The following is a 20,779-nucleotide window of genomic DNA, read 5'->3' on the forward strand; positions in this document are numbered from 1 at the left end:
ACAATATTCCAGTTGGCCTCACCAGCACCCTGTACAAATGTAACAAGACGTCCCTATTCTTAAACTCCACCCTCTTTGCAATAAAGGGCAATGTGCCGTTTGCTGCTTTTACTACTTGTTGGACCTGCTACCTTTTTGTGACTTGTGCACCAGAACACCTTGATCCTGCTGAGTTCCTCTAGCAGTTTGTGTTTTTTGCTCTGGATCCCTCTGAATTTCTCTCATTTGCAGTCTCTCTGCATTTAGATAATCCACCTTTTGATTCCTTGAGGCAAGGATTTCATCAACCAATCCACGGCCAACACTGGTTTTTACAGAATTGCTGTCTGTAAAATAAAGTAGCATAACAATTTATATCTGGTCTCATTTCACTGAAATGTTTCAGTCTTGTCTTCCTTTGAATAAAGTAGTGCATGTGAAAGATACAATACTCTCTGCTCAGATGCAAGTAGTTCCTATTGCTATACCAATGCGCAATGCAGTTGTAAAGGTATATATTGGGCTGTTTAGATGCACAGCTGAATTTAACACTGTTGGACCACCATAAAATTCATCATTGCCATTTGTACACAACAGATTATCTAAGATCTGGAACAACCAATCTGCCATTCCAACTAAGATAAACAAATATGATATAATCCAAATCTGGATTGTTACAGATTTTTATTATGGATCAGTTAAACACTTAGGTCTTTACCATCTGTGACACTTGGACACCTTGTACTTTTTCAAACAATGCTGCAAGTTTGGTTGATGATTACTTGTGCAAGGCTGTTTTTTTTTGACTCAGATCTGTGATATTTATTAATTTGACTTGCCTGTGCACTGTTTTTGATTGCAGCTCTGCATCTTTTAGAATCCAGTAGGTGATTGCTCTAGTGATTTAGTTATCAAAGCAGCAATTTTTCTTTTCACAGTTGTGATGCCCGACATAAGGCTATCAAGTAGCAAGGATAACAGAAAATTGAAGAGAATACCCGTCAATTTAGATTCTGATTTGTGAGGATCACAGAAAATGGAGAACAAATGGCTGTATTTTTCAGTCAAAAGGAAGTGTCTGTTTGTGGCAGGTTTCTTTAATATTTTGTATGCCAGGTCATGTAGCATGGCATGGAAAAAAATACTCGGCTGGTTGGAAAAAGTCAGCATAAAATTGAATGGGGAATGACATGTTTGAAATACCTTGCTGAAGTTTGTAAAATGATGGGATAGAAAGTCAGATACCCATGTTTTCAGATGACGCAAAGATAGAAATAGTTTTTAAAATATGAAACAAAAATAGTAAAAGACTGTAGTGATAGTGGACTTATTTTAACTTTTTAAAATGCTGAAGTGTACCATTCAATCCGAACATCTGTGTTTCATCAAAGATTGAAGTACACATGTTGACTTCCACTTCCCTCAGGTGCACCGTTCTAACAGACCGATTGTCTGCAAAGGATGCAGGAGAACGTTTACCAGCAACCTGCAGCATGGTGCAAGGCGGTTTGGCCTCTGCGATAGTTGTACGTGTGTGATGACAACGAATGAGGAAACATCTCCAGTCAATCTAAGCCAGACTGAGCAGGTTTTGGAAACCCAGGAGAAGGAGGACAAAGATGCGAACTGGCCTGTGTACATAGAATCAAGTGAAGAGAATGAGTCTGCTGGAGACAATGTGGATGACAAGCAACAGATTCAGAGAAGTTTAACAGATAGTGAAGGATTTATTTAGTGCTACACTTTACTCCTCCCGCTCCAGATGGGTTGCAAATGTTCTTCCCTAAGCATCATGGTGAGCAAATGCAGTTACTTACCATTATACAATGTTGGAAACTTCAAGGCCAAAGAAACTCCAGTCAATATGGATCCCTTATTGATTTTCAAATGGGGTATCAACAGTTGCAATGGACCCCTGCCCAAGGAGTCCAATAAGAAGTTGGTAAACTGGACAGAAGAATATTACAGAATGGTTGCCAACCTGAATGGAAGAAGCTGGGAAGCCTCTTTCTGTGACAATTTCTTAAATGGAAAGAGCCAAATATCTGCTGGTACAACCAAAGTAAAATCCAGAGCCAATTCCCTTTCAGCCTTTGCTGATTATTATTGCTTGTGAATATCTTTTCCAGAAAGAATCTCCACAAATACAATGGGACTGTGCTAATTCTACTTTAAGTGACTTGTTCTGGGCAAATAAATATTGGTTGACTGGTGCCATTGGCTAATTAGTCACTTAGTTCAAGATCAAACAGCTTGAAATGTTCTGCATTGCATAGATATGTGGATTAAGATTTTTTTTAAAAAGCACTAAAAATGGTGGTAGTGCATTCAGATCTCCTTTGAATTTTATGTGGATGTTTTCTAACTTGTACATAGTGAACATTGTGTTGGTGTTCCTTTGGTCGAGTAAAGTCAGTTCTCTGAGACTCTTATTTAGGGGCCAATAGCCAGAGCCACTGGATTGCGTAGTCCTGGGTGTGATACTGAACATTATTTAACCAGGATCTGGCACAAATGGAGGGAGGCAGGGTGGACTTCAAACAACTGAAGAAAGTTCTCCAGCACTTGACTATATATTTATGACAATTGTAACCATTCTCATTATTGTCTTTTTCTGTTTGTCTTGTCTTTCTTTTTATTGTATGTGGGGAAAACTTGTCCCCATTCCTGGAAACCTGCAGGTTTGGTTAAACAGTAGTGGAAAATGAATTGCTGTAATGATGAGAGCTTGATGATCCCTATTCTTCACTTTAGAAGGTAAAATTTAAGGGCTAGAAAATAGCATTTAAAAGCAACTTGGAAAAGAAGCTAAAACTCGTCCAATATAAAATACTGTTCTGATGTATCAGAACTGCTTTAAACAGCAATAATTACTTAATTCACATTTGACCTCTTAAAGGGAACAAGTAGAAGACCAAAATGCTTGTCTGAAAGGAATGCTCACCATTGTCACTCTGACAGGTTATATTGCTGTTTGATAGCCCTAAATCAATAAGCTGTCACTGTTTGTATTGTCCACATAATAATAGGGTGGAAACAAAGACCCTGTGATTGATGCATCATTCCCTTGGTGTCAAGATGTTTGCTGTTAGTTCTGGCACCATTTTAAAGCTCATCTTTTTAATAATTACTGATTGGATGTGATTTTAATGTATGTGTGCATGTTATAAAGTTTGTTTCTCAGTTGTAATGAGTCTAATGTTCTTTGACTAGGTACAGAGAATCCTTTAAGCTTAAGGCCAGAATCATGCTGCACTAATCTTAGAATATGAACAAAAAAATGATTGTATGTTCCTTTGTCCCCATCCCATTGCTATGGATTCAAATATATTCCCTTCCCATAGTTCATGTGAGGAAACCCATTTTGTGAATGTTTACTTGTCATTTATCTGCACAAACTTGTTTGCAACACAAAATTGTACCTATAAGACTTTTGATGTACCAAAAGATCCCAACAAGCATCATGGTAACATTAACAAACAAAATTTGACACCACGTTGCGTAATGAGATATTAGGCAAAATAACCTAAAACTTGCTCCGTATTTTTTCCTTGTTTAAGAAGGAAATACATAGAAGAATGGAGAGGATTAAGGATAGAATTCCAGAGCCTAGGGCCATGAGCTGAAGTTATAACCAACAGTTGTGGAATGATTTTCGTATTTGATCTGGAGGCCAGTTCGGGGGGTGGGGGGTGGTTGGAATGGGACTGATGGGATAGCTTTGCTAGAAGCTAGAATGGATGGGATGGTTTGGATGGACTCCAGTGATATCATAAATTCAATAAGTTTAACTTTTTGATCTGATTAGAGTTGAGAGTAAAACAGATCTAAAGACGTACGGGTAGGTTAATTTGGGGGTTTAAAATGGGCAGCGTGGACTCGTTGGGCCGGAAGGGCCTGTTACCATGCTGTAAATAAAAAAAAATCAAGTGAGCAAGTTAGTACTCTTAATTCAGGCACCTGGATATTAAATCTGGTTTAGAGTAATAGAATATGGATCTCACCTAATTGTTTCCATTGATAGTAAATGTGACTACATTGCCAATAAATTATGGATCATTTATGCAGTTTTATTTGGGGTACAGATGATTTGAGGGAAACTGTGCTATTGCATTGGTTATCTAACCAAATTTGGAATTAACACCACTAACATATGCAATCAGTTAAATTGCCCACTCTGTTGGGCAGGGTCAAGTGGAAACTTGAGTGTGTGGATGAAGAGGAATTTCTAATCTACAGCTACACTGGGTATAACAATATTACCAGTGCAGCAAAGAGATGCAAAGTAGCTCAGCTACTAGCAATCAATGAAAATGGAAGACTTTGTAGATCTGCAGAGAAACCTTTACCAGTAATGAACCCATATGTAGCTCCCTATTTGATGATGGCATGGAGTATCCAAGTATTCCTGTTCATGCTTGGATCCAGTACAATTAAAAGCTTCTTGGATTTTTTTAATTCATTGAAATGAAACTTTCTAAAATTGTTGCTTTATAACAAATTTCAATCTCCTGTGCAAATTTCCAGAATGTTTTCAGTTTCAAGTGCAGACTGATACATAATACTCTGCAGTAATAGTGCTATTAACATAGATGTAACATATAGATTACTTTTCTAGTGGCCGAGGGCAGGGAATGAAGGATGAATGGGGAGAACAGGGTGCATATGAATTAGGAACAAGAGTAGGCCTTTGCTGCTATTTTAATAATATTATGGCTGATCTGATTGTAATCTCAACTCTGCCCAGTCTCTGCCAGTAGGGGCAAACATGTCACAGCTTAAAAATACTTGGTTATCAATAAAATTCGTTGCAGTGAAATCCATAAAAGTAGATGATATTTTTATTTTGTATATAACACAACAATCATGAGATGAGGGACAGCATACTGTAAAGAAGGTCGGCATACCCAAGTTTCTCTCACCCATCACCTCTGTGCTTGATGACCAACATTGGCTCCTTGTTAAGCAATGCCTTGGTTTTTAAAAATCTCATGTATTTTCAAATCTTTACATGGCCTTGTCTCTAATTTTCATAAATCTCTTCAGGTCTATAATCATTAAGAAATCTTTATACTTCCACTTTTGACTCCTTGAACCTCACATTCAACTATCGAAACATTAATGAATTCTAACCCTAAATCATCCTGCTTCTGTTTATTCCTTAAAACTTATGTTTTCAATCATAGGCTCGAGTATCTCCTTTTGTGGCTTGGTGTCAAATTTTACCTTCGTATACTTTGCTGTGTTAAAGGTAATATAACTACAAATTGTGTTTGAACTTGATGTTTCAGTTGCTATTATCAGTACAATAAAAAGGACACGGCCCCACTCCACATTTCAAGCACTTTCAATCCCATTGGATGATGCCATAATATTCAGAGATATAAAATAACTAATGTCCTTTTCAAATGCTCTTTAAATTTTAAGGTGTACCTTTTAACGTCCTCTTAAAAGTGGGCTCTGTCTTTAAAATAAAATCAAAAAAATCTTGTACAATTTGTACAGGTTCCAAGTGCAGAATTATTGTAGAGGCATATTCCTTTACAGCAGAGTTGTTGGGATTGCAATATTATTACTGACGAGTAGAAATATTTTTAAAAGAACAAAGAGAGTGAATTTGTTTTTCTCAACCTCCCATGTAACAGTCTTTCTTCTGGCAAAGGAATAGAATTTATGACTGTATATGATTACAGTCATTCTGAAGCCTTTCAGATGAAATAATAATTAGCTCCCCTGCATTAGACTCTGAGACTTCGTAACTGATGCACATCTGACTGGATTTTCCTTTGGTTCAATTTTAAAATATATTGGCCACTTTTGAGCCCCTTGTTTTCCACCATAGGATCAAGTACCACAATGTTTCATATTGTTTGAATAGAGTTCTCGGCAGGCAACTTCCCAGCTTCTTTCCACTGTTGCTGTTCTGCGGTAGCCATGAAGATGTTTGCATGCACAACTTGTGGTGTCCATTCCTTTTTATTTTGTGCCTCTTCCCACAGCAGTTCAGTAACTCCCTATTCCACTGTTCTCTTTTGGCAAAACTGGTCCACCCAAAATCCTGTATCACTGCACTGGTCAGGAAGGATTTTTTTCCCCAAAAGGAAAAGTGCATTTAAATAGGATTACATTTTTAACTCCACACTGATAAGAAAATTTATGATGCCCATAGCAATCTTGCCTGCACAAATGTTAATTCCACATTGTAGGTTTAAATCCGGAGTTTATATCCGCTTTCAGCTGCAATACATTTCCACGATGACATTTAATGCTGCAGGGCAAACTGATCCTGGTTGCAACTCTGCAATGTATAGGATGCTAAATGCTAATGTGACTTGGTGGACACTTTTTTTCGATGTGAACCTGTTGTTTTAAGTATGTTATCCTATTTCCTTCAAAGGAAGTTTCTTTTTCCACCCTTCACATTTTAGTGAACCATCTGTTTTGGTGCTTCAGCATTGAATTTCATAGATTGTGGACATTGTTGATGTCAATGTGCCAGTAGGTGCAATGGAATTGTAAATTCGAGTATTTTATGATCATTCAACAATATGACAGTTTTTGACTTTTTCTAAATTGATAATTTAATATCTGTTAACTATATTGCAAATATCAGACGAAAAAAACTGGTATCTTTTGTGGAATGTGACATCTTTAATTGTTCGCATAATCACCATAATCTCAACAACAAATGTGATCTAGTGCTTAAAAGGTTAGCTACATTGTAGCCATGTATCTCTATTACGATTATTAAAATACATTTTCATATTGTATGTAGTTAAGATATTTTGTATTATTCAGATGTGATGCAGCCAATTCTGGATCATGGGAAATTGAGGTAAACTCATTGGAGGACATAGAATCATTCAGCATGGAAATGGGCCCTTCAGCCCAACTGGTCCATGCTGACTAAGATTCCCATCTAAGCTAGTTCCATTTGGAGGTAGTAAGCAGTTTCTTTTTTCAACTTTTTGCTACAAACTTTTGTAACTTTGGTCACTTTCTCAAATGGTTTGAGTACCTTGTCCAATTATCTAATGTATGTCCATGTAATCCATAGATGTAACAATCGTATCCAGTGAAGATCACAATGGGTATAATGTATTTTACATTTGTCCTCATTTGAACTTCTCTAATCTAATTGGTGGACTTAACTCTTTAGTAAGATGAACCCTGGTCTGAATTGTTACGCTGCTTTATTTTACAGACCCAAGTCAACATTAAGCACATTTTCTTTGCTCAACTTCTATCCTTTAAAAATAAGTTTTTTTTAAAAAAAGGTATTGGCTTTGTTTTAGTGAACTAGCTTTTGGCTATATAGTTCTCTCTAAATGACTAACTGCAGAAAGTGACATGCAGGCTTTCCATGTTAAATTTTCTTGGAAATGATTGACAACCCTTGCATCTCTGTTCTCATCCAGGTATTCTTACGAAGTGGAAGAGCAGTGTTCCTGACTGGATGGGGTGACACAGCTAGTAGAGCTCCTGCCTTGCAGCTCCAGCAACCTGGGTTCAAGCCTGACCTTCAGTGCTGCCTGTGTGGAGTTTGCACATTATCCCCGTGATGGTGTGGGTTGCCTCCCGGTGCTTTGGTTTCTTCCTACATCCCAAACTTGTGCAAGTTGTAAATTGGCCACTGTAAATTGCCCCAAATATGCAGGTGAAGGGTTGAATCTGTGAAGAAGTTGATGGGAATGAGTGGAGAATAAAATGGAAATAGTGTAAGATTAGTTTTAATGAGTACTTGATGGTGGGTGTGAACTTGACGGGCTGAAGGGCCTGTTTCCACGTTACAACACTTATTCCCACCATCACAAAAGCCAGTCTTCAGTTAATTTTATTAACTCCCTGTGCTGTAGATAAATGGTTGTAACTACTGGTTATAGCAAAGGTTTTGGAATCCAGTAAGATCCTATCTGTTGTTCTGAAAACCCTGAGCTCCAGCTTCAGTCACGCAACCGCCAAACCGTTTCAGAACAGTTACAACACTGGCATCTATTGGACAATATGGGAAATTGGTCAGATGCGTTATGTTCGCAAAGAACAAGACAAATCCAGGCTGATCAATTACTGCCCCGCCAGTGACAGAAGCCATTGACAGTGTTAGCAAGCAGCACTGAACACTAACCTGCTCACAGATGCCCCGTTTGGGCTTGGCCAGGACCACTTGACTCCAGAGCTCAGCACACCCTTGGTCCAAATGTGGATGAGAGTTGAAGTCCAAAGGTAAGGTGCGAATAACTGCCGTTGACATTAAGGCAGCACATGGCCCAGTGTGGCATCGAGGAGTCATGGTGTAGTTGCAAGAGTACTTCTGTGACTGGAGTGATCGGGAGTGTCCGGGACAAAGCCTTTGCTATAACCAGTACTCACAACCATTTCTCTACAGCCTGCTATCCAATCCATCGCTCTAAACATTCAATCCTTCTACCGCTGTGTACCATTTATAAACCGTTCAGAGTGAGTGTGTGATTAGGAATGAACTTGTTCAGTCTCCGCCTGTTAGTTTTTGGTCTGGCGCTTCGCCCCTTTCAACGCCATTCTCTGGCTGCGGTCACTGTTCCTCTGCAGCCCAGCCCCAGGGCACCAGTTATGTGGGCGGAACAGCCCGCTACCCTGCCATCTCAGGCGACTCCGCGGCCGACGCCCGCTGATCTTCCGAGGCAAATGCTTAAATCAAACCGTGTAGTTGGAGAGTATCCAATACAGGTAAAACCACGGTACTTGGGACGACAATTGCGCTTTAGTGGTCTGCTATACTTCGCTTTTAAGTGCCTCCGGGTGTAAATCCGGGCGTTAAAAGCACGTCCGGGTCGGACCGGGTGGAGAGCGACATCTGTCCTGGGTAAGGGGATTCGGGGCTTTCTGCTGTGATTGACTGTAACGGGCCGGGGTTCCCAGACGGAGGGAACAGCAGCGAGCCCACCGAAGGGTGGTGGGAAGGGACACCGGGTGACTGGGCGGTTACCACCCTGGCGGTGCTGCCGCCCGCAGAGGATGCAGCCCATGCACTGGGGCGACGGGCGTTTATGTCGAGCGGGCTTTCGTCTCGTTCCTCCCGGGCTGCGCACGGCGCTAGTCTCGCGCCGGGCTCTCCGCCCGCCCGGAGCTGCCCCTGGTCTCGCGCGCGGTTCCCCCCGGGCTGCGCGCGGCGCTGGTCTCGAGCGCGGGCTCCCCGCCCGGCACTGCCCTGGTCTCGCGCCGGGCTCTCCGCCCGCCCGGAGCTGCCCCAGGTCTCGCGCGCGGTTTCCTCTCCGCCCGCCCGGAGCTGCGCGCGGCGCTGATGTCGAGCGCGGGCGGATCAAACCCGGGCTCTCCTCTCCTGCTGTCCTTTGCACAGCGTCCATTTGATTAGCACTCGAGGCGACCAGTCGGGATCGTGCGGACTCTGGACGACACAGGTCTGCACAGCCTGAGGCGACCGCGCTCTGCTCCAGTTGCAGTCGTGCGATGCCAGTCCTTTCTGCGCGTTGGAGGAGGGGGGGGGGGGCGCAATGTCTGCATATTAAAGTAAATCTTATTCCTCCCCTCTATTCTACGTCCAATTTCGTCACGTTACGGCCATCAGTTGGACCTCTCAACATCAAGGGAAGTGTAGAGGCTGTTTCTGCTCAACTTCAGCGAATCACTGGTGGTTCATTTTCCAGCAAGGATTTAAAAGCTAAAATTGGGATTTGGAACCCCATGAAGTCGTCCCTTCCCAACCACTGCCCCCCTCAGCCCCACTGTGCGGACACCCGTACCCTGGACGGCAGCAGTGTGGTCGTCCGGCACCAACTTGCACGTGTATAGCGCCTTTCACACCGTTGAACGGGCCAAGGGTGATTCCCAGATCAGAGAATACCAAGTCACATTAAAAGATTTCATCAATTGAAAATCAAACAAAAACTGCAGATGCTGGAAATGTGAAATCAGAAAATCCTGGAAACACTCAGCAGGTCAGGCAGTGTCTGGCGAAGGGGTCTTTGATTTGAAAAGTTAACGGTTTCTCTTTTAAGATAAGATTTCTTTATCAGTCACATGTACATCGAAACACACAGTGAAATACATCTTTTGTGCTGAGTGTTCTGGGGGCAGCCCGCAAGTGTCACCATGCTTCCAGCACCAACGTAGCATGCCCAAAACTTCCTAACCTGTACGTCTTTGGAATGTAGGAGGAAACTGGAGCACCCGGAGGAAACCCATGCAGACATGGGGAGAACATACAAACTCCTTATAGACAGTGGCTGGAATTGAACCCGGGTCGCTGGCACTGTGAAGCATTACGCTAACCGCTATGCTTGCTGCCTGAGTGTTTCCAGCATTTTTTGTTTTTCTCATAAAAAGGCGTTGATTTGGCCAAAAGAGGTAAGTTTTAAGGAAGTTGGCATCAACAGTCACTGGTTGGTAAGGTTTTCGGAGAGAATACCAGGGCGTGTCCAAGGCTGGTGAAAGCACGGTCGCTCATGAAAAAGCAAAGAATAGTTCAAATTTATTGTTGTCAGGCATACATACTGTATACAGGGTAAAAATGCTACGAGTTAACATAAACTTAAGTTTGACCCATGAATATGAAGGGGTATGGATGATACACAGGAAGAGGACATTTAATATAAATTGGCATCATGATCAGCACAACATCATGGGGCGAATGGCCTATCCAGCGTTGTACTGGTATATGATCTAAATTAATATAAACTCTACATAACTTGCATGTGTGTTGGAATGGGTTAGAAGTTGAGGCATTCCTGGAGAGTGATAGGGCAGGAAGAGCTAGGGAAAGGCAAAGCCCAATTATATATGAAAGGTCTAGTTTTCAATTGGGCAATAATGAATTGTAGTGAACTAGGAAATTTGTAAGTTGACCTGAAAGCTTTCACTTATTTAAGCCATGCTTTATTAAAATACAAATTCTATCTTGGGACAACTTTTTGAAGATAATTGAACAGAATGAGACAATATTTCCTGGATTTCAGGAAAATGAGAGGTGACCCCATTGAAATATATCAGACTGGGGATCAGGGAGGAAAATGGAGTTGAGGCCAAAGATCAAAACAGCCATAATAAAAACGGAAAATGCTGGAGAAACTCATCACATCAGGCAGCATCTGTGGAAAGAAAAACAGTCAACGATTTTGGACTCACGAATGGTCACAGATCTGAAATGTTGTCTGTTTCTCTTTCCACAGATGCTGTCTGACTTGCTGAGATTTTTTATCCAGAATTTTCTGATTTCATTTCAGATTTCCAGTATCTGCAGGTTTTTCAGATTTTCATCAAATTGGCTGTGATACTATTGAATGGCAGAGCAGGCTTGAAGGGTAATATGACCTATTTTTTATGTTCCAAGTGTATAATTTTCTTTCTATCTAAATCCCCAAAAATGGAGGATACCTGCAACTTATGAGCTAAAATTGGAGAATGAATGACTTTTATGACAAAGGCCACCACTTAGCCTATCACACCTGTGCCAATTCCATCCTTATGGACATACTGTTTAAAATTATTATTTCTATACAATTAGAACATAAACAGAAGATGTGGCATACACAGCCTCTTGAGCTTGCTGTGTCATTCAGTAAAACCGTGGTTGTTTTGAACTTTGGCCTCAGCTCTGTTTTCCTGTCTGATTCCTATAACCCCTCATTGCCAACCTGATGTATTTCAATGCGTCCACCTCACTTTTCTAAACTTAGGCTCATTCTCCCCCATAAACCTACAAATGATTGGTCTTCAAATACATGTTCAATTTCCATTTGAAATCTCAATGGAATCTGCTTCCATCAACCTTTTGGGTAATAGTATTTAGATCTTAGTGTGGGGTCGGAGTGAGTGTATTCTCCTCATTTGCCTTTCGGTTGTTTTGATACATATTTTAAATTTATGATCTCTGGATGGTCATCTTCTTCCATAAGTTGATTAAAAGTTGTAGAAAAACATACAAAGTCCTTTTAAGTTTCGCTACCTTGAACTGTTTGGGATGAACTGGAATATGGAATGGATTTGTATTTTCTTCTAATCTTAGCAAAATAATATTATTCATGTCCTTTGCAGACTGATGTAACCTCAAGCAGCTCTCAAAATGGAGATCTCCTCACACCAAGCCCGTTTATTTCAACAGTTAAATGAACAACGCAAACAGGAAATGTTTTGTGACTGTAGTATCATTGTGGAGGGAAGAGTCTTTAAGGGTCACCGTAATGTTTTGTTTGCCAGCAGTGGCTACTTCCGTATGCTGCTTCTGCATAATGCCCAGGATCTGGGACAGCCCACTGTAGCCACGTTTGACGTCTTTTCTGCAGATGCATTTACAATTATTTTAGATTTCATATATTCAGGGCGATTGCTCCTCACAAGCCAAAATGTGATTGATGTGATGTCAGCTGCCAGCTACTTGCAGATGATAGATGTGATCAGTGTCTGCAAGAACTTCATCAAATCATCCCTAGACATAAGTGAAAAAGAGAGATACTTGAGACATTCCAGTAATGGTGAGATGAAATGTGAGGAAGCAGCACCCTTGTTCACCAGCAGCCGTGGTCTGGAGAGCAACTCCTGTTATGCTCAGAACTCCGATCTGGGAGGTACTGTCGGACATTCCTGGAGGAATTTCAACTTTCATCAGGCAGTTTCAAACCTTCCCTGCTCCAGGGACCAGTTGCCAATCTCTTTTGTCAATAATCAAGCTCGTCAGGAAGTATCTGAACTTGCTGTTTACAAAGCCAATAGCTTGTGTGGTTCGGGTGCAAATGCAAGAACACCTGAACACACAAACACTGTTCCCCAGGGTGATGAGAAGAGAAGATCAGATTGTGAGCCAATTGGCCTGCCAGTGAGTTATCATTTCAGGCATCAGGCAGATGTGCTGTCTCTGCCACAAAGGAACAGTGACTCAGTACAGCAACCTTCTCGAGGTAGAGGTAGAAAGGCAGAAGACTGGTATCCTCCAATGCCTACCATTGTGGAAGTTGTAGGTGACTGGAATGGAGAAAGTGCAGGTAAGCACAGCACTCATTCTTTAATGCCAAAGGTGGAGGCAAAGTGTTGGTATTTAGTGTCTGGATATCTCATCATCTTAACGTAAATCTGTTTTATCTTTTGCCTTGCTAATCTGAAGGCATTTAACCATGAATATACAGTTCAAATGCATACATGTCTAGTTGTACATAGTCATTTCAAAAGCCCATTAATTTGTTTGAAAGGCACTGTTGTCCATTCCAATTGCTTTTTGTTTACAACTGCAACTGCTTCCATTTATATAAGCACGTAGACATTCCAATGTGTTTTGCAGGGGTGTTATCTAATCAAATAGACAGCTTTGTGAGGAGAAATTAGGACAGGAAATATAAGCACTTGCCCAATATTAAGTTGTAAGGAGCAAATGTCAGGTATACAGAGGGAAAACAATAGGTTACTACATACTTTGAGTAAGTAAGATAGATTTTGACAAGAATACAACTTTCATTGTCAGACATTATCAGCCTCCTTAGATTTTCAGCTGCTTAAAATCTATTAGTAATGTTCTATTGTTATAATTCACATTTTTGTATTGCATTGTCTGGTCTAGTTATATGCAGATTTAGAATTGCAAGTATCTTCAATTTTATTTAAATGTCTGCATTTTTTTCTAAGGGGACTGCAATATATTACCAAAGATGAGATTCAAGTGCCCTTTCTGTACACATACAGTGAAGCGGAAATCTGACTTGAAGCGACATCTTCGATCACATACAGGGGAGAGACCATATCCTTGTGATTCCTGTGGAAAGAGATTCACACGACTTGAGCATCTCCGCAGTCACCTCCTGACTGTGAGTGTGAAGTCTCAATGTTTATTAAAGCTGACAATTTTTTTTTGGCAATAGACATAGGAACTCAACCCCCTACTTATGCTGTTATCTTCTTAAATAAAAAAGCACCTGTTGGACAATAATGTAAGTAATAAGGTGCAACTGGCAGAAACATCAGCTGGTCCACAATGGCATTGTCACTTGGACAACATCAAATATTAATTTGTGGAACTCTTTTTTCTGCCTCATAATCTATTTTTTGTGGTTTTCTCGTTGATATTGACAAAGTTAGGGGAAAGTTGAATAAATAGTTCTACCTAACATCAAAATCCATTAAATCACAAACAATTTATGACATAAAAACTTCTAAAACTATTAAAGCTCTGCCTTTCCTCAACCTCTGAGAATCCTGCTATTATGTGTCACAATTGTGTTTCTATATATTGTAAATAGTGAACCGTTCTGATTTACCAGTGGTGCAATTGAACTTGAATTATTGATGAGTCTTGATTTTGTTAGTTGATGCTGTTTGCTTGCATTACAACATGACTTTGCTTTCATTTTTTCTTAAATTCATCACTTAATCCTCCTTTTCAACATTTACAACTTGTCTTATTATCTCTGTGATTATCAAGAGCAATGAACTAGATGAAGGATCTTGACCCAAAATGTCGACTATCTATTTCCCTCCACAGATGCTGCCTGACCCACTGAGTTCCTCCAGCAGTTTGTATAGGATCAAGAGCAATAAGTCTATTTCAGTTCGTAATGATATTGTGCATTCCTTTTTTGTTTCATTCATGTCTTTGTGTTGTTTGAACTTTTCCCAGATCCACAAGTCTAGAAAGGTCATTATTTGCAAAGTTTGCAGGAAGCCATTCACCGGCATTGCAGCCAAAATTGTACAACATGATGGCAGATCCTTTGGGCTCTGCAATAACTGTGTAAATCTAATGAATTCTGGTCATGATGATGAGCCTATCGACTTGGATGCACATCCAGACAATGACAGGGAATTTCAGGAAAATGACAAAGAATCTGGCTGGATTTCTACAGAGCCTGATGGTGACACTGAGATCCTGAGTTCAGGGGGAGAAGATCCAGGGAGCAACGAAGTTCATGCAGTAGAAGAAATCCTGGACGATGCAGATGAGTAAGTGTAAGTTCATGATAAAATTGAGAAGGGTGTCTGAGGAAACATTCTGTGCTGGAACATTTCTATTAAAGGAAGAAAAGTATAAGAGTAACTGAGGGGTTCTAAATAGAGGTTGCATCAACTTGCACATTTATTTGCATCTCAAAATGTTAATGACAACAATTTGTTAGTTGTTTCTCATTTCTGTTTAGTAGGAAAAGTGAGATGGTATTTCTTCAAAATATTGAGTTACTATTGCAAAACTTTGTTTTAAAGTGTTACATGATGAATATTGTATAAATATTTAAAGGGACTAAGTCTTATGGTGAAGAACTTGTACAACACATGTTTGTTAAAGAGAAGATAGATCCGCAGGATTAGATTTGAAGAAATATCTAGGTTTCTGTCATGGTATAATATTAAAAATTATTTTTATGTTCAGATGTTCACCATCATGTTGCTCTGGTAGAGAGCCAGCATGGGCATGATGGGTCAAATGGCCTTGTACTGGAACCGGTCTGTGATTCTGTTCAATATACCTTTTATACACAACAAATGTTTATCCTCAAAATAGACTTCAAATTGTATGTTTATAACCAGATGTCACAGAACCAGATATGAACAAAAATGTAGAGCCCATATGTTTGGATTGTTTTAGAAATGTAAAAGTCTGTGGTAAGAGAAAGGAGGATTTGATTATCATATTAATTCCAACTTGGGAAATGGTGCTGCAGGCAGTACCAATCTATTTATCCGTCAATATGTTTACCTGCTTTGCTATTAAGAATTCAGGTATTTGCAGGTGACAGAACATTTCTCATTTTTAGTTGCTTATTATTGTCGAATCATCATTTGTTTGCGGCATACCCATGCCATCTGCAGGTATTTTCACTTAGCATGAAACAATATTATTTGTTTCTTGGTTAAGGAAATTAATGTACTGCATTATTATCTACTTTTGCACCTCAGTTTGTTAAGGTAAATAACTTTCATTCTTGGGCTCATTGACCTTCAGTGAAGAAACCTTTGTTGCCTCATGTTAAGATATCTGGATATTTATAAAATGTTCTTTGAATGAACAGATATAGTGCTTGTACCCATACCCTAATAACTTGCATTTATTTTCACTACATTGATATTCTGTTTGCCTCATTAATTAGTACAGAGATATTCATCAACTGATATATTCCCACATTCACAATTCTTCTTCACATTCAAGTTATTGTCAGACTATATTTCCACTATCTGCTTGTCTAGGTGGAGAACAGTGTTAGAAATTGTTTCTCTGACTTTATGCCTTTGCTTTGAAATTTAGTGAGCAGTCAGGTGACATTTTGAGCGCACATGTAGGATGCCTATGAATTCACTGGATGCCTTCCATGACCATGGGCACTGCTGGATATATGTTTTGTATTACTTATTAAATATTCTTTATACAAAGAGGACCCAAATCATTGAGCTACATGGGAAAGGAGGATGAATAGATATGCTTTAAGTGATCATGGTTTTAAAATGTACAGGTCAAGATGTATGATATTGCAATATACATAAATACATTTTATATATTTTAATGTTCACCTGATTTTGATCTTGCCGAAATTGTTAAGCTTGTTCTATTGTAATGTCTGTTTTATATTCTGACTGTGTTTGTTTGAGGTGATTGCTTTGAGATTTGCTGTCAGCCTAATTATTTATTTTTAGGCTTGAATAATTGTTGTATTCTAAATGATTATATATGATTTTGATAATTGAACCTGTAATGCTTTAAACCAATAATGATTTTAAATCATGCCCAAGTTGGAGGTCCAGATTTGTTTTTGTTTGTATATAAATTGAATAGAAAAATATGCATTTACTTAAAAATGTGAATGATTGTCCGAGAAATGAAAATACATTTTTTTTCACAAACTGCTTCAGTTACTGGAACTATGTCTGTGCTTGGTGATGGTATTTTCAATATAGTACTATTGTCGATTGATTATCCATACCATTATCCTGGGCAAGTTGTAATATATTTTGAAGCTTCAATAGATATCCTATTAGTTTCAGGGTCTCCCACAAGATGTCACATCCTTGTGGCAGAGATATTTTCCATTGCACAGTATTAATGCTATAAAAGTATCCCAGGTATAAAGGTAACAGACTTCATTGTTGTATGAATTTGATGCTATATTTTGACTCATGGCTTTACGTGTGCTTCTCCAGTCATCTCAAAGGAGGCTAATACTCTGGTGAGATGAGACCAATTATAAATCAGTAATCTGATTATAAGTAACATTAATAAACAATGAAACTTTACTATAAATATCACTATCTTTGTACCATCACTTATCTTTGTAAATATCACTTTGTACCATCCTCAACTCTTTTTATACCTTCCTCAAGCCTCTCTTTGAGGAAATTCTGTTGCTCTGACTTATTGGTATGTTTCTCACCTCCATTTTCTCTTGCCCCACTATTGCCATCTGTAATTTCAACTTCAAATTTTCTGACATCTTCCTTTCTCTGCCACAGTTCCCCCCTAACTCCTGCACTCACTAACTTCCTCCTTTAAGAGTCATTTGAAAATCCAGTTCTTTGACCAAGTTAACATATTCTAACTTTTGCTTAATTGCATCGCTGAGAAATTCCTGGAGGTGTTTTATGTTGAAGGTGCTATGTCAGGGCAAGTTTTAACAATGAAAGTAACAAAGAATGCTGCAATGCCCTTATTAAAGGGCCATCTATACTCTTCTGACCAGAAGTCCTCATTGACCCAGGCTGAATTGAGTCAGAGCACGAAACAGCACAAGAAAAGGCCCTTCAGCCCAACTCATCCATGCTGACCAAATTGCCTTCCTGAACTAGTCCCATTTGCCGGAGTTTGGCCTATTATCGCTCTAAACCTTTCCCATCTATGTACCTGTCCAAATGTCTTTAAAACATTGTAATCCTACCCAACTCTACCACTTCCTCTGGCAGCTTGTTCCACATACCCACCACCCTTTGTGTGAAGAAGTTGCCCCTGAAGCCCCTTTAAATTTCTCCCCTCTCACCTTAAATCTATGTCCTCTAGTTTTAGACAACCCTGCCTTGGGAAAAAGACTGTGACCATTCACCTCATCTATGCCTCCCATGATTTTATAAACCTTGATAAGGTCACCCCTCAGCCTCCTATGTTCAAGGGAAAAGAGCCCCAGCCTATCCAGTCTCTCCTTATATCTCACGCCCTCCAGACCTGATAACATCCTTGTGAATCAAATCTGGTCATCCAGCTTAATGACATCCTTCTTATAGCTCGGCAACTAGAATTGCACAAAATACTCCGAAGTGTGTTGTACAGTTGTAACATGACGTCCCAACTCTTGTACTCACTGCCCTGATTGATAAAGGCAAGTGTACTAAACACCTTCTTCACCACCCTGTCCATCTGTGTCACCACTTTCAGGGAGCTATGTGCTTGTACTCCTAGGTCTCGTTGTTCTACAACACTCTCCAGGGCCCTTCCATTTACTGTGCAAGTCTTATACAGGTTTAGCTTACCAAAATGCAACACTTTGCACTAGTCTGAGTTAAATTCCATCTGCTGTTCCTTAGCTCATTTTCTAGTTGATTTAGATCCTGCTGTAATTTTCGATGATCTTCTCCACTGCCCACTATGCCACCAATTTTGGTGTCATTTTTAAACATACTGACTAATCAAAAACTAATTTAACCAAAACAGCATTTTCTGTTCTTTTTGTAATAATCAAGTCCAGAGATAACAAAGGCCTGGATAAAAGTCTTAGCAGCAGGTGAACTTAGACAGGGATGGAGTGAAGCAGTGTTATGGAAATGGATTTAAGCACTCTTGATGAAGGAGCATACAAGAAGTCAAAAACTTAGCTTTATTTTGCAGTTTTATTTTGCTTCAGAAAGTTGCCAGAGAGAGGGATGGAGTCAGCAACTGGGGATTTGTGGTAGGGACTAAAGATTTGGTTTTTCCAATATTTCATGGAGGGACATTTCTGTTCATCTAATAATCGATGTCAGACAAGCTGCCTAACTCATCAGAGTTGTTGGGTTCAAATTTTGACTGATGCAATTATTATTTGTAAAAAAAACCTACATTTTACAGTGTTCAGTAGAAATTAAACTCTAACAATGTTGAAAAATAACAGGTGATAAATGACAGACCTAGCAGAAGGTGCATACCTGGGGTGAATTTTGTACTATTTATGTACGTATTTTTAATTAGTTAATTCTCCAAGTGAAACCATTTGCAGAATATCTTTAACCTTTAGGTTGTGTTGCTGTGGATTATAGTTACAATGCAGGATCATAAACAGCCCTACGGGTTTTGTTGGCAAAGTTACTTTCATTGCTTTATCAATGTGCACTGATGGTTTAAAGTGCATTCAGATTTAAAGGACAGGAGTAGGTCATTCAGCCCATTAAACCAGCTCCACAATTCAACCAGGGCTCAGTTTATACAAGAACAATATTCTACATTGCACTTCCAAAGACCTATGCTCCTTTTTTTAATGCATTTTTATACTAATTCACACGCATATAACTTAAAATGGAAATCCTGAAGTTGCTCTGTTTCAGCATGCCTGTTTGCAGCCTTCTGCATTGCAATCACTTGAATTTGAGGTGGATTTAAGGTATTTATGAACTAATCCTATTACAAAATACCCTGAAAATCTTGTGCAAAATTGCATGAAGTCTAAGCAAGCTTTTAATGACATTAAACACCATAATTACTGCTTCTTCTTCGATTATCCCTTGGGATTGAAGTTGAGTTGCCTTCATTCTGGTTTTTGTGGGTTCTGGGATGACTGATTAAAGCCTTTGTGGAAGCTGCAGACTCTTCCATTGATGAAGCAGGAGGTGCCTGAGGGGTGAGTGGTTTGTGAGGTGGTCTGCTCTTCCTGCCATTTATGCAGGGCTTCTGTATGCTCCTGATGCATTGACTCAAAGCTCTCAGTACCAACAACAGTGGGTCTTTGTCCACTTTGAGTGGTCATGTGAGGGATTTTCAAAAGTCAGTGGGAATCTTGCAAACTTTTTCAAGGAGGCTTTAAGTGCATCCTTAAATCTTTTCCAATTGCTGCCTGGTAATCTCTTCCCCCATAGAACTCAGAATAGAGTGTCTGTTTTGGGAGCCTGGTATCAGGCATGCAATGGAATCAAATGACTGTCATTAGGGCCTTAATGCTCGGGAAGGGAATGTATAGCTCTAAGTATTAAATTATTTGTATATACTACAATTTCCTTGCTTTTCAAGAATATTTCAAAACATAAGGGATTTAAAAATATTATTAAAAATAATTGTTAATGATACTTCAGCTTCAATCAACATCAAGACCTTCTGGTCTTTGGCACACTTTGTAATGTTTAGAAATTTAATTAAAAATTGCTTCCTGATTTCTTGTCTGTGAGAATTCATCCAGCTTAATATCATTAAGGCTGTAGAACCCTTGAACTGACATTGATTAGCACTTGTAATGATCTTTTGTTATATTTTCTTTTCTCCATGTCAGGAAGAACAGAAACCATTGTCATTGACTGCAAATTCTGGGCATTGACTTCAACAGAATCCAGCTTTGCAAGTGGTGCATAACACACAGACCACCAATGATGAACTTTGACCTCACTGTGATTTTCATATTTGAAAAGGAAGTTTGGAGTGGGCTCTATACTTTTGATGGTGATTATTTACATTCTTGTTAATGAGGTTACCAGAAATTTGCATGTATTGTGCAAAGACATTGGTTAAATTGACATGAGGAAATATAATTTTGGATGATTTGGTTTGGTTTCCAGCAGTAAATTCCAAGATGTCCCTTCTATATATAGGGCAAACCATTCAGCCTTTGTGTGAAAACGTTTGTAATTTTTAAATATACTTTATTAATAAAATATTCCAATATTTTAA

The 20,779-nt window shown here is 39.4% G+C and overlaps 2 protein-coding genes across 4 annotated transcripts in view; both read left to right on the forward strand.

The window, feature by feature from the left end:
• The window catches only part of zbtb8b (zinc finger and BTB domain containing 8B), a 29,995-nt gene extending 23,297 nt beyond the window's left edge, over positions 1-6,698 (forward strand). Inside the window, exon 4 of the mRNA XM_052036671.1 lies at positions 1,406-6,698. Within this exon, the coding sequence (XP_051892631.1) occupies positions 1,406-1,714 (309 nt within the window). The 3' untranslated portion in view covers positions 1,715-6,698. The remainder of the gene's footprint in view (positions 1-1,405) is intronic.
• A 663-nt stretch (positions 6,699-7,361) lies between these two features.
• Positions 7,362-20,672, forward strand: LOC127581747 (zinc finger and BTB domain-containing protein 8A-like). Of its 3 annotated transcripts, none has more exons than XM_052036426.1 (5): positions 7,362-8,685; positions 12,010-12,953; positions 13,588-13,766; positions 14,576-14,898; positions 20,385-20,672. In XM_052036426.1, exons 2-5 carry the CDS (start codon positions 12,038-12,040, stop codon positions 20,407-20,409), a joined length of 1,443 nt encoding a protein of 480 aa, XP_051892386.1. In that variant the 5' UTR covers positions 7,362-8,685; positions 12,010-12,037; the 3' UTR covers positions 20,410-20,672. The 3 variants fall into 3 exon arrangements, with proteins under 3 accessions (XP_051892386.1, XP_051892387.1, XP_051892388.1); XM_052036427.1 differs by lacking the exon at positions 7,362-8,685 and adding an exon at positions 10,186-10,323; XM_052036428.1 differs by lacking the exon at positions 7,362-8,685 and having other exon boundaries at positions 11,998-12,953.
• The last annotated feature ends 107 nt before the right edge of the window (positions 20,673-20,779 follow it).

Source organism: Pristis pectinata, chromosome 22 (genome assembly GCF_009764475.1).
Source record: "Pristis pectinata isolate sPriPec2 chromosome 22, sPriPec2.1.pri, whole genome shotgun sequence".
In the NCBI taxonomy this organism is placed as follows: Eukaryota; Metazoa; Chordata; class Chondrichthyes; order Rhinopristiformes; family Pristidae; genus Pristis; species Pristis pectinata.

What these genes read in the sequence shown, in the direction of transcription:
- LOC127581747 (XM_052036426.1), top strand. Translation starts at nt 12,038, where the DNA reads ATGGAGATCTCCTCACACCAAGCCCGTTTATTTCAACAGTTAAATGAA. An exon ending in CTGGAATGGAGAAAGTGCAG is followed by an intron (nt 12,954 to 13,587) that starts GTAAGCACAGCA and finishes TTTTTTTCTAAG; the next exon opens with GGGACTGCAATATATTACCA. An exon ending in ATCCTGGACGATGCAGATGA is followed by an intron (nt 14,899 to 20,384) that starts GTAAGTGTAAGT and finishes TCTCCATGTCAG; the next exon opens with GAAGAACAGAAACCATTGTC.